This window comes from Pinus tabuliformis, chromosome 4_2, assembly GCF_031772625.1.
Source record: "Pinus tabuliformis cultivar Carrire ecotype Pingquan chromosome 4_2, CPIR1, whole genome shotgun sequence".
In the NCBI taxonomy this organism is placed as follows: domain Eukaryota; kingdom Viridiplantae; phylum Streptophyta; class Pinopsida; order Pinales; family Pinaceae; genus Pinus; species Pinus tabuliformis.
This window is the reverse complement of record NC_142304.1, coordinates 163796735-163811530: the sequence shown is the minus strand read 5'-3', so window position 1 is coordinate 163811530 and position 14796 is coordinate 163796735. Positions and strand designations below refer to the sequence as shown.

Genomic DNA, 14796 nt, shown 5'->3' with positions numbered 1-14796 from the left:
ATCTTCTGATCCTCAAGTTTGGTTGCTTAAATTTTGCATTTTTATTATATGCCCCTTTCCCACTTGTAGCTAAATTTGAAGTCCTAGTTTGCTTCATCTTTGTGCATTTAATTACAACTGCTATTCAAGATGGTCATGCCGTCAGACCATATATGACTAATATATCTTTGTTGGCATTTATGGCGTAGAAGATGCATATATTTATTATCTCACCGTAGTTATTCATTTTTTACCATGATTTCAGTGCGTTGTGAGACGTTCTAGAGTTATTGATTCTTAAATTTGCTTTCTTGTCTATGATGCAGAAGGTTGTGAAAATTGGGGGATCACGAGTATTTATTGTGGGACCATCCTCATCACCAAACTCGGTGGGGGAATCTGCTGTTTCTCAACAATGGGAAAAACTACTGAGGCAGCCTTTCCCTGATGAGTGCTATTCTCGTGAAACGTCTCTATTAGTTATTGAACCAAAGAAGGGGACACCTTGCTGCCTGTTGGCTGTGAACCAGGTAGTGATCCCAAATCCACTTTCACAAATTATAAAATGACATTGTAGAGAGAAAAATATGATGTTTCTTGAATATAATGATAATAATAATAATCTAATTTTAAGGTTACAGGCTTACAGCCAAGCCAAACAACAAATTGGTGTATGAGACCCCTTTGTTTGTGGGACAAATTACCCGCCTCCGCCCAACAATTTGACTGCTAATATCTACAGGGATGTACATACTCTACCCCCTCTGGGTTTGAATCTGTGACCTCTTATGAAAAGTTAATCTAAAATTTGAAAAATAATTTGTAATTCACTTGCATTTAAACTGGAGTCCATAGCACAATGTTTTAGCTATATTAAATCCCAGTTTGGAATTTTATACACTTTTTAAGAAAATTTACATATGAATTATTTGTGTCCACAATAAGATATACTAATACTAAAATAGTGGGGACATAGCAAACTATTACTCTGACGTTGGCCTGTTTTCTCTTGATTGTTGTCTTTTATGAGTATTCTCCTTCTTTGACGGGATTAAGGTCGTGCCAACATACAGTTTATGGCTCGTCTGATGATGGATTTATATTTAACACATGCTTTTTTTAAAGTCATAGCTCTTATTTACATTTATATGCTTTTTAGCGGATCCGTGGGTGGTGGTGTTGATAGATGTTGGATTTGTCTCATAACTGGCATTTTGCTGGGACACAGTTGGGAAAAAAGTTGGAAGTGATTCTGTGTTTCTGTGTGTCATGATCATCTCCAATCTGGACTTGGGTTTGTTCATGGCAATCATTTCTTGATTATACAGAATGTAAAGTCAATTGGTACTCTTCTGTCAGTTCAATGCAACGTAAAGAATCAAGATTGTGGAACAGGCAGCTGTGAATGTGGTATCGCTACTGTTATATGTTTCTCTTTGTCCTCTTAACTGGCGAAGGTGGCAAACAGACTCCCTGAACAAATCTCAAAGATAGGCTTGGACTGTCTACCAGACATGCCTTTTTTCTTGGTCGAGATTCTTTTTGGGTTCTTGGCCTTTTGTTACAAACTGTTTATAATAGCAGTGGATATTTGCAAATCAATGGAACTGAAATATTCTTGAACGGATAAATTCCAAGGAAGATTGACGAATACTTTGAGCGTTTTGATCTAATTCCCAAAAAGATTTCCATAAATTAGACTTTGGAGAAATGGATAAATGTGAGAAATTTCTAGAAAAATGTGCAAAGTATGTAGAAGTTAGAATTCTGCAGAAGGTGGATAAAATAAGATAATTTTATTAATGTCCAACAAATGAGCACAAAAGTAGGTCAATGGGATTGACAGGTACAATCCAGTGTCAATGCAATGTAGGAGTGCTAAAGTGAATACTGAAAGTAAGAAGGAAAAGAAAGTGAAGCAGTTGAATATAAAGCTAGGAACTATAAACCAGCAGTCCTGCAAAAGTATATTGGAGATTGTAGATGCTGTAGCCTGTGATACAATAAGAGGACTAGAGACTAAAGGCCTCAGTGCTGTGCAAGAGAGGGTGAGAGGATGTCAGAGATTCTGGTGTGTATCATTGAGGGTGAGGGAGGGGACTGAGATGTGGGCTCTCTGCTGTAGTCATCAATCATTGAAAGGGCCAATGCACCGGAGTGACTGGGGTTGTTGGGACCCGTCTATATGATATTGGGGCGATCAATAGAATGATGAAGCCCCATTCTCATCATACAGGGTCGAGGGAAAGAAACTCCTATCAGAGATCTGGCAATACCGTTGAAACAGAGGGGTCGTCTAGTGATTGAGTCTACTCTGTTCCTTGGTTCGTCCAGATCAAATTTGTTTGTTGGTTTGGTGATGTGTGATATGTGGTTTGGAACAAGAACTCCTCATAGGACTTGAAGATGTAGGTTGGCCACTTGGAAGGGGAGGTAATGAGATTACCTAGGTTTCGAAGTAGCCTACACCTCTGACTGTCACTTCTTGTCCTAATAAGACAGTGCAACCTAGAAGTGAGAAGTGATCATCTTGGAAGTCTTAGGCCATAATAGGGTACACAAAGATTGAGAATTGTGTTTGAGCACTTCTTCCATGAAGAGTGCAAGGCACCTCTGGTTGGAGTATTCAAAGAAAGTGGGGTGGGTGCCCATTGAATCTCAATAAAGGCATTAGTAACCATCTTAGCAAGGTACCTCTGGTTGGGGTATCAAAAGAAAGTGGGGAGGGTGCCCCTTGAATCTCGATAAAGGCAATAGTAACCATCTTAGGTCTCATAGTAGATTGGGCTTTTGAAAATGAGATACATCCTCTATAGTTGATGTTAGTGGCAAAGTTGGTATGTCTTGTCAAGATGTTGTATATGGAAATTGATCTGTATTTAGAGACCGAGGCAGCCCACCCAAAAATGTTATAGGGAGATCCTGAGAGCATGCATCTAGTGTCTTCATGTGTATGGGGGGTGGGAAATAATGCCATCTTAACATTTTAGGAAGTGCTTCAAACCATCTTTGGGCAGACAGTCTCTGGAGATTGGTGGTGTGGTTTAAGTGATCTAGATGCCAATCAGTAGATGCCTTTGCACATGACTTGATTTAGATCCTGCTTAGATGATAAGTGGTGTCCTAGTGCATCTAAATAGTATTTGAAGGGGTGTATATGCGAAAATGTATTGCAGTTACTGGTTATTATTCTCTTATGTTTTTAGAGTATTTTTCTTTTGTAAATTACTTACGACAAATACTGAATAAACAAAACTGAGATTTCACTGAAAATTAATCATAGGAACTAAGAAAATATCACACATAAAAATTGGACATTGATATTTTTGGACCAATTGTCTTTGGAAAGACCCCGAAGGGAAAGCTAGTTCTACAAATGAGGGATTTTTATTATTCTTCAGCAAATCAAGGATTACATAAATTGTTTTGCCTTTCTCTGGCAAAAAATCCAACAAAATTATTTTTTCGCTTCTATTCAAATCGAACCTGAGGAAGCAAATTGACCCATTGGAAAATAACTCGGCCCAACTATGGCAATTTGTACTGCCTCAAATTGGCTGCTCGCTTTGTGTGAATCAACTCGCACCTCCTTTTGGAAATGGGCACTGCCTTCCGAGAATTATTCTAGCAAGATAAATTTCTTCCAACAACTTGCTAAACCAACTCGCACTGCCTCCGGGACATAGTTTCGATAACTGGCAACTAAAACGAGCCTCTAGCAACTTACATTGGATAAACTAGCTACTCTCTCTGGAAATTCGGCTTCCCACTGTAAAATAAAATCGACCTCCTTCTATCACTAAAAAACTGGAAGCAATCTGCGAAGAATTCTCTCCTCAATCTCTCCTGCTGAAAATCCCGCTGCTGGTGTCTCCCACACTATCACTGCGCATTTGCCATCACTACAAATCCGTCTTACGAGTTGATCTCAAAAAGCCCCATCAATTTCCTCTTATAATTTCTCATTGATGATTCAATGACCATGATCAAACTCCAATCTATGGCTAAGATCATATCGACTTCTAAAAATACCTTTTCTAGAAGTCTCTAGAGCAAAATCGATTTGTCTCAATTAATCATGATTAATTAACGCATTTCCCTAAGTTAGACTCAGGAAAATTAATTAAAACTAGCTAATCAATTTAATTAAGACAATTGAACTTGGAAACTTTTTTTTTGGGTATTGTAGATAATTAATCCTCTTGTGTTCCTTAGTCTCATCGACACCATCTGAGACTAGAACACCTGTCTGAGCTACCAAAACTAACACTCCCTCTTAGCAAGGAAGGTGTTCTCCACTGTTCCCGAGTCCCAACTTATCCATGAAGAAAACAAACTTTGCCTTTCCTAAGGCCTTATAAGAATATCTGCAACTTGTTGCTCTGTGGAAACTTACTATAGCCGAAATGATCTTTCTATGCTGCCATCTGCATTGTGTTTGATCTTATAAATCCAACAGGAACCAATCACTGCCCTGTCCAACGTTCTAGGCACGACATCCCACACATCATTCAACATGATGGAGTTATACTCCACAATCGCATCCTGCCACGCCTGAAGCTGTGCAACTTTCTGATAACTGGAAGACTCATTGTCAATGAGCTCACTCATCAATGCCGTGTACCTTGAATACCTCTCTAGCAGTCTCTTGTCCCTGGTGCTCGATCTAGGATCTCCCACGAACTCCTACGCATCTCTCAACCTCTGTAGCACTGGTGATAAAACATGTACCGAGGAAGTGTTTCTTAGTGCATTAGCCTTTTTGCCTAGGAAGACACTTTAATTACCTTTTTGGCATGTGACTTTATGGGTTATATTAAAGTCATGGTGAAAAGTCACTTTATGTGGTACATGTGCTAGGTATTTTATATTAATGTCACTTTATGTTTTAAAGTGATTTTATGAGGAAAATTACTAAAGTACTTTTTAATATTAAAGTTATTTTATATTTTTTAAGTCAATTTATGTGGAGAAAAAAAGGGTCAAGGTACAAAACATATTAAAGTGACTGAGAGTTCATTAAATGAGGGGTTCCACATGAGAAAGGGGGTCAAGAGAGGGAAATGATTTTCACCATTGATCTCATGGGTTGGGATCTATTCTCAACCCTTGATCAATAAGGTTAGGGTTTCCTATCTTATTTGATGGTAGGAAAATCAAAATTTCCCACTAAAACTCATCTTCCTGGTCTATACTTAGATCTCCATACGAACTCAACATAACCCAGAACTAAATTCAATACAAAATTCAGAAAGAATTTAACTGCAAATCTCCCATCAACAGTTTGATCAATGATTCTTGGTCTCCACCATTTAACACATGCAGTAAATTTAATTTCGCTAAATCTTCAATAAGATTTATCTGCTCAATTCACACTCATAGGCATTTAATTCTACCAATTCCAGATTTTAAGAATTCTTCAATGATCGTGTACATAGACATTTCATACATAGAAGATATGAAACTTCATTTCATTAACAAAACTTGTACATGTAAAAATACTCAAAAACATTTGTTTCTCTCTATGTGCTCGATTTCACATTAATTTGGCCATTCTCTCATTGCCTGTAGGCTTACAATAAGTAGAATTAAGAAATGCAATAGCTTTTCTAAATCCTAAAAATACTCCATAAATCACCCATAAATCACTCCATAAATCACTTCATGAATCGGATTTTCCTAAATCCTAAAATCACTCCATAAATCATATTTTTCTAAATTCTAAAATCGCTCAATCTATCCCTAGAATCTCTCATGCTTTCCAAGGTAGATTTGTTTTTTCCTTGTGGATAAAATCTCACCTATCCATAGCTTTTCTAAAACTATGATTCATTACTTTTAAATCTCATAAAATATTCCAACTTGGAAAATACAATCTATTTACATGGAAGAATATAAATTCTTCTAAAAAATCAAGACCCCTTTTTGAATATTTTTCACATCGTGGACTTAATGGCTTGGAAGCTCTAATGCTCCTGCATCAAACTCCCAAGGTAGAAAGAATTCATGACCTCCTGGTCACGTGTCATTAATTGCCGAATCGTCCTGGATCCCAAATTTTGTACTGTAACCGATTACCTACTTCTTCATGTTGCTGCTATGTTTTTGTTGTCATTGTCTTCTTCAACCTTTTAGGTTTCCAAACTTTATGTTGTAGCTGTCCATTCTCTTTGTTGATGTACTCTTGTACATTCATTTGCCTTCTGTGGTTGACTACCTTTCTTATGTTAGTGTGCAATTTCTCATGCACTTTCGTCATCAGTATTCTCATCCTGTCAATTTCCATGTCTAAAATTTCCTTTTGCTGGGACATGCTATTTGTTGAGAAATCTAGGGCATGAATAGTTAAAATATTTCTTTGCTTGATAATTGCTTGTGATATACTTTTACTTAGCTTTAGTCTTTTCTTCGTTATGTTATTATTGTGTTCTTTTCATCAAGACAATTACCAATATGCACATCAAAAGACAAGTGACAGTATGTAGGCTTTTTAGCCAGGGCCAAAACCTCTCACCTCTTGAGAGGAAAACCTGATCAAAATTCTTCTTCTAGATCTTCAATTAACGAGTACCAAGACCATGACAAAGACCCTTGACTCTAGTATCCTCCCAAGAACCTTGTCACTAACCTTGATGCTCTGCCTCTTCCCTTCCTCGACTTTCTTCTTGATCTCGAAATGCTCTCCTCGACTCCCTCTAGAGAAACTCGGTCTTTATTCTTCACACTGCTGCTTCTCAGCTTCCTCTAGAGAATCTTAGTCTCTAGGCTTTCACTGGTCTCCTCTAGAGAAACTTGGTCTCTAGATCTCTATCTCAGTCACCCAAAAGAATCCTTCTTCACTGTTCCAGAAGAAACCTTCTTCGCTACCCAGAAGAATCCTCCTTTGCTTCCCTAGAAGAAACTTCTCTTCGCTGCCCCAGAAGAAACTTCCTTCTTCGCTTGCCCAGAAGAAACCTCTTTCTTTGCTTGCCCAAAAGAAACCTCCTTCTTCGCTTGTGCAAAAGAATCCTCTTTCTCACTTCTTTGTATTTCTTTGTAGCCTTCTTCTTCGCACTTCTTCACTGAATGCTTAACGAGTTGCTTGTCTTCAAGTGAGGTCGAGTTAGGCTTTATATACACCTTATCTCATGTCCTTTAGGCCGACATGATCACTAGAGGTTAGGCCGACTTCTTCTAGCATATTCTTCCATCATTGTAGGCTGACTTGAAGAGGATAAGTGACAAGTTCTTGGAGGATACTTTACATAGACAAGATTGACCTTTTACAAAGTGTAACATGACTTCATTACATGACAATGACTAACATTTTATGACTAGATGACAAATAGATCCTAAAGACTCTCAATGGGAGTCTTGACTCAGAAATAAAATCTCTTGTTCATGAAACCCACGAGGCAAGTCAAGACAATAATTTTATTTCTCTTCTTTACATTTCATTACATAAAATCATAGTTACATGTCATTATGAAGACCGAACCTAGTTTCACTTTTCAACACTCCCTCTTAATTAAGGAGGTATTTATAATGGTACTTAGACTTTCTCAATCTGAAGAATTTATCATAAGAAGAATTCAGATTAGTAACTCATTTGTATAGCGTCATATCAAACAGCGTTGTTACATAGCAAGGCCTTGACTAACAATTCCTTATCTCCACAAGATCTGAGCTCAATGCTGGCAAGACCAATAATTTATAGACACTCATCATTGTCTCTCTCAGAAAATCCCTGCTCGGGTACTCAGGGTTTCCATGAGGACTATTCGTATCTTGGACTCCCCAACCCTCAAAGAATATCGGTCCTCCATGACTACTCTTCTATTGGATGCCCTATCTCATCCTCAAAGAGCATCAGATGCCAAATGTTTACCCATTCCTCCATTACGTCTTCCCAGGTGAAGACCAGAATGACATGTCTATCTCTCCCTCTCAAATAGGGAGGACATATTCCAATAAAGGAATGTACTCATTCCTACCAAATAAGAATGTACCTAAGCTTCTTCTTGGCTTAGGAATTTCCAAGTTTCTTCCAAGTAAGAAACTTGTTTTCAGGCTCCCTCTTAACTAGGGACCTACAACAACTCCTCATGTGGAACAACCAACTGCTTGAAGAACTTCTCTGCTCCTCGATGTCATCAATTTCTTTTATCACGGAGTCTTCATCTTTCGGGGACTTCTTCATAGGGCACAAACCATCCATCACTTTTATCCATGAGTTAGTCATGTCCTCATTTCATCAAAAAGTGGTCCATTAGTTTTCCATCTAGCTTTACTTCATGATTCTGCTTTCATGCCATATTTTCCGGAAGGGTCTTACATCCTTCAATATGGTCCTCTTGGAAGTCATCCACAGATCTAGATATTAGTTCAAAAATAACAAATGAACACTTAAATCAAACATTACCTTTGTGATGGTCGTTCTTCATGACATCTTCTTGTAAGCATCAATATCCTGTATGCAGATTGACACGTTTCCTAAAGATATTTATTGTCAAGGGTCTCCATCTTTTTCCTACTCCTATAAGAGTCTTCATATCTTTCTGGGAGATATTCTAGTCAATTCTTCTTGGTCTCGGATGTTGAATGCCTTCTACCTTTGTTGCATACTTTCACGATCTCTTCCTTTCTTTTCACACTTCATTCCTAGGAGCTTCCAATCATAGTTCCTCAATTGTAGTCAGCTTCCTCATGATTCATATGAGAACATATTATGTTGATTTCATCTAGTGTGACTTATGCCTTTCTGCAATCTTTCGGAGGAGGAGATCCCTTCTTCTCTTGATCATATTTCCCAAGATGGAAATAGTGATCCATATTATCTGCAACCATATGATATGACTTTCATAATAATCTATGTGAGCATACATACCTCATATTTATTTTCGGTCATCTAGACTTCCTGTAGTAGCTTCATTTGAACGAAAGAACTTTATCCTTTAGACCTGCTTTCCTGTTATGTCATCATACCATCATCCCTTGAATCCCACGAGTTGGAATTCCTGATGAAACTCTTGCTTTCTTTCTAGATCGGTGAATCCTTTGATAAGGATTCCATCAGAGAAACTTGAGGATATTTCATATCCTCACCTGGCAGATGTTTCTTTATTGACTATTGTATGATGATCCCAGTCAATGATGACCTCTACTTCTTTCTATAAATATCACTATTAATGAGGTTGCCAAGAGCTCACATTCTTTGTAATCAATTAATTCAAGATATTCTTTCTGCTTCCCATGTCAAGAGCTTTTTCTTCTAATGCTTCTATCACGATGCTTGATGCATCCTATGTTATTTACATTGCTTCCTATCTATAAATTACAAGTGAAAAGTACCTTTCGGTGAAGAAGATCATCTCAGTCATAGTAGAGATCTTTTTGCTTCTTCCTTCTTAAGCTTCTTTGTCTCAGGTTCTTTCACTTCCTCAGTAATATGGGCTTCTTCCCTGTCCCTCTTGCGTTTAGGACAATCTCTTCTATAGTGCCCAAGTTTCTGACAACCATAGCATCTTTCCTTAGCCATGTTCTTCTTTTTCTTTGGAGGACCAAACTTTCCAAATTTCCCTTTTCTTCTTGTCACTGATTGATCCCTTCTATCTGATCTTTTGTTACTTTCTTTCTTCAACCTGTCTTCTTCTGCCTTGCAGAGAGACCATAATTTGATGAATGGGATAGCTTCCTCTTCCCTAGTAGATATGAGGTTACCTTGTTCATCAGTCAATGCATTTAGAATAACGGAGATCATTTCGTTATCAGATACCATCTCTCCTAGATCCTGCAATTGACCTTTTATTTGAGATGCTTTTGAAAGACATGACGATATCCCTTCATCCTTTGACACCTTCAATTTATATAGATCAGATCTAAGTGATATGATCTTTCCTATCGTGCTTTCAGAGAAAAGTTCTACCAACTTATCATATATTTCTTTAGATGTCTCCAGCTCGGCTACATGGGAAATGAGAGGATCTTTAATGGATTCCTTGAGAATCTTTTGAGCCTTGAGATCCCTTTCCATGTATTCAGATAATGCTTGTTCTTCGGATGGCTTGGAGACCTTTCCATGGACATGATCAATGACTTCATTTACTTCGAGGACTATGTCTATCCTTCTTTTCCATGCAAGGAAGTTTGATATCCCAACCAACTTATGGTTCTCCTTGAAACATGAAGTCATTTTTACTAGATTAGATTATAATAAAAGGTACTTACTTGTGAAGATAGAATCTTCAACTTGATGACGAACTTGTTGCTTCAAATGATCCTTTTAAGAAGGTTCTTACTTCGGTGAGGGAAGACTGCCTTCTTTAGGATGATCTTTTTCCAAATGAGATCCTTGCTTCAATAGAGAAAGGATTGCCTTTCGATCTAACCTTCCTTAGATTTGAAGAGCTTCCACTTTGGTGATGATCTCGACGTGCTTCTAGGGTTTCAGTCTTTCTTCGTGCTTCCTTCTTGAAGATATTTCAAGACTCTTACTACAGTATATTTCTTCGATTTAGGGTTTTGGTAGATCTTGATTTCTTGCTTGGTGTTCTTTGACTTGCTTTGATCCTTCTTTGAAGCTTGATTCTTCGTGTGTCAACTTGCTTGAGTGCCTTTTCTTGACTTCAACACCTTAGCTCTGAAACCATGTTGAGAAATCTAGAGCATGAATAGTTAAACGATTTCTCTGCTTGATCATTGCTTGTGGTATACTTTTACTTCTTAGCTTATAGTCTTTTCTTCATTATGTTATTATTGTGTTCTTTTCATCAAGACAATTACCAATAGGCACAATAAAAGACAAGTGAGACAGTATGTAGGCCTGCCAGCCATGGCCAAAACCTCTCACCTCTTGAGAGGAAAACCCGATCAAAATTTTTCTTCTAGATCTTCAATTGATGAGTACCAAGACCCTGACACAGACCCTTGACTTTAGTATTCTCCCAAGAACCTTGTCACTAACCTTGATGCTCTGCCTCTTCCCTTCCTCGACTTTCTTCTTGATATCGAACTGCTCTCCTTGGCTCCTTCTAGAGAAACTCGGTCTCTATTCTTCACACTGTTGCTTCTCGGCTTCCTCTAGAGAATCTCGGTCTCTAGGCTTTCACTGGTCTCCTCTAGAGAAACTTGGTCTCTAGATCTCTATCTCGGTCACCTAGAAGAATCCTTCTTCACTGTTCCAGAAGAAACTTTCTTCGCTGCCCAGAAGAATCTTCCTAAGCTGCCCCAGAAGAAACTTCCTTTTTCGCTTGCCCAGAAGAAACCTCTTTCTTCGCTTGCCCAGAAGAAACCTCCTTCTCTTGCACAGAAGAATCCTCTTTCTCACTTCTTTGCACTTCTTTGTAGCCTTCTTCTTCACACTCCTTCACCGAATGCTTGACGAGTTGCTTGTCTTCAAGTGAGGTCGAGTTAGGCTTTATATACACCTCATCTCATGTCCTTTAGGTTGACATGATCACTAGAGGTTAGGCCGATTTCTTCTAGCATATTCTTGCATCGTTGTAGGCCGACTTGAAGAGGATAAGTGACAAGTTCTTGGAGGATACTTTACATAGACAAGATTGACCTTTTACAAAGTGTAACATGACTTCATTACATGACAATGACTCTAACATTTTATGACTAGATGACAAATAAATCCTAAAGACTCTCAATGGGAGTCTTAACTCAAAAATAAAATCTCTTGCTCATGAACCCATGAAGCAAGTCAATACAATAATTTTATTTTTCTTTACATCTCATTACATAAAATCATAGTTACATGTCATTATGAAGACCAAACCTAGTTACACTTTTCAACACTATTATCACCACTTACTTGTAATTGAATCTCTGTTTTAAAAGATTTTATGACCTCAATGGTCATTTCATTGTTTTCATAACCTCTTTGCTCACACTATTCATCATCATGCATCTTTTCCAAGATGTTTAAGACATTTGAATGTCTTCTCCCCTGCAGCTCCACAAATGAAAGAGTACTGCCTTCTTCAGAATTATCAATTCTAACTTCATCTTCATTGTTGTGTGTTGTCGCGCGGATTGGCACGACAACGCTCAGACCGGGGGCTGTCACTCTGATCCCCGGTCTCTCCGTTTAAGCCTGTCTCCCGCGGCTAAGGGGGGTAGACCCTGTAAGGTGATGGAGGCCAACTGCTAAACAGTTGGGCTGGGAGACGAGATGCACGATTGAAATAAGCACTAAAATGATTTGATGAATTGAGCAGACCAGTGCCTTAAGAGATCTAAATGATTACTAGCTAGATGATATAAGAACATGAACCACAGACAGCAATCATCAGATAAAGAGAGCAATAAAACCACAACGCTCTTCAAATAACGATATCCAGCAAACTAAGAGAAATAAATTGCTTTAAACAACAGTGAAACCAGATATCTATTTTGTGTTCAAATCTCAGTCGTGAAAGATATGCAGTGATAAGCAACTGAAGGTGGGAAAAGTAATTCTCCACAACAAAGAAATTTTTTATGCTTTTTTTTTTTTTTTTTAAAAGAAAATGAAAATTCTAAATCTAAACTAAACCTAAAGTAAAATTAAAATCTAAAAAAATAAAAAAAATAAAAATAAAATGAAGTTAAACTCTAAAATCAGACAAAGCTTAAACAATGAAATGCCCCCCCTTTTTTTTTATTTGATTTTTTATTTATTTATATGGATTTCAATGCAACTACTTAAAAAAAATTAAAATCTTAAATGTCTAAATCTAAAGAGGAGCTAACGTAAACCCTATGAACGAAACTATTCAATAAAAGAAAATTATTAAATAAATCAAAACCTAAACAAAACCTACGCTAACCTATGCCTACGCTGACACTGACGGGAATACCAAATCAAAAGAAACGATTCACGGTGAGACGTCTTGTGTGTGATGTTAAACAAGCTGACCCTAAGTTGCTGAATGCGTTAATCAAAACGATTCATGGAAAACGACTGCAGGTAAAAGAAAGGATCAAGCGTAATGTTCACAATCCGTAAATGGTTTTCACACATATCATTGACGTCTAAGGGGAAATGCAAAGACCAGACACATAAAACGATTTGAATACCAACGCAGCCCAGAATGAAACTACTTGCTGAACCCAAAGAAAAACCCAGATTTGAAATCGAAAAAACACCGGAAGGAATTTGCTGAGTTTGAAGACGAAAACCTAACTGGAGCGTAAGCAAAAGACCCAGCCGCTCCCACACTATATACGCAGGTCCGCAGACTTTAAGAGCACGAAGAAAAAAAAAGAAATTACAGCGTAAGTGTCTGCGTGAGCACGTACCAGTGTTTTAAAAACCGTTTTTAAAAACCGGTTACCGGTCTAACCGGCCGGTTAGCAAGCCTGCCGGTCTAAACCGGCCAAAAAACCCGGTTTGAATGCTGACTTCTCCATTTTTGTGCCCTAACCGGTGAAAATCGGCCGGTTTAGGACGGAACCGGCCGGTTTGTAACAAACCGGCCGGTTTTGTCCTAAACCGGCCAGTTTTAGGCACAACCACCATAAAGTTAAAAAAGCATGTTTTTGACTGTGTTTGAGGGGTTTTGGGGGGGGGACTAAGGGTGTTTCAACCCTAACAATGTTGGCAATTAATGGTAATGTTAAATTCTTAAAGTAAAAGTGACATTTTCTTTAATTTTCATTTTCATCCTTTTACTTAAATTTTTAACATTACCATGAAATGACTCAGGATGTTTGAGAGTGGTTTCGACCTCATTGGATTTCATATGGAGAAACTAGAATTTTAGATTTCGCTCAAAATTCAGCAGACTTAATGGTTTTCAGGATTTCATGGTTTGGGGGTAAACAATAAATGCAATTAGAGCTCCAAATGATGAGAAAAACTCCTGATCTAGATCCCATTGTGTTGGACGATATTGATCCAACATCAGAATGGGTGGAGGAGACTGAAGAACCTATGTTTGAGGCTGATTTTGATATCGACATGGCTTTGGCGAGGGATGAAGCAGATTATGTGGTGGCACCAGAACCAGGATCAATAGCGGCATCAAGGAAAGGCAAAGAACCAATGGAAGGCACTAGTCATGCAGGTCGACAAACTCGTGCTTCCATTAGGTCCACTTCTATTGTCATTGGTGGCATTGATACTGAGGTTGCAGATCAGGCTGAGGCATCCTCAGACTCTGAACCAGATGATGTCTATGTAGCTCCTGATGATGATCTTGTGTCTAGTAGTGGTAATGAACTTGATGATTGATCATGTGTATACTGTAGACTTGTAGTAGGCCAATGGCCTCATAGCTTGCAGCATTGTTTTTGGACTTTATAGGCCATTTAGAGCCTCATTTCTTATGTATTTTGCTATTTTGTTGATGAAATGTATTGCACTCGGTGCCATTTTGATGTATTCACCTTTACATGGTATATAAATGAGCAAACTTTGCATATTTTGTCTCTATTGGCTTGGAATCATGGTTTTACATCTTAAAAATAGTTTTGTTTCATTAAAAATTAATTATTTAATGTATTTTTTTAAAACCGGTTCGTTTAGACCAAACCAGTCTCGGTTAGACCGGTTCCGGTCGGTAAACCGGTTCATTAGGTGGACCGGTCCGGTCACCGGTTCCGGTTTTAAAAACATTGGCACGTACAGGCAACGAGGATTTGAAGAACAAGGAAATATGCAGGGTTTAGCACTGACAGGGATACCAACAATAGGAAGTTCTGAATCGATGCATGCTGATGAGTTCTGAAAACGTAGAGGAAGACGCCCAGTGATGAAATCACACATAAAAATTAGCGTGGGTGACTCAAACTCGGTGAAACTATATGCAGAAAAGAAAATATACACAGGCAGTGCATTCGACAGTCTTG

At 38.2% G+C, this 14796-nt stretch overlaps 1 protein-coding gene across 2 annotated transcripts in view; it reads left to right on the top strand.

The window, feature by feature from the left end:
• The window catches only part of LOC149168690 (uncharacterized), a 342439-nt gene that overhangs the window by 40105 nt on the left and 287538 nt on the right, over positions 1–14796 (top strand). Inside the window, exon 2 of one of the 2 annotated variants that reach the window (XM_089428378.1) lies at positions 309–509. In XM_089428378.1, coding sequence (XP_089284504.1) covers positions 309–509 — 201 coding nt within the window. Of the gene's footprint in view, positions 1–305; positions 510–14796 lie in introns of both variants that reach the window. The other variant, XM_089428376.1, reaches the window with a different exon arrangement.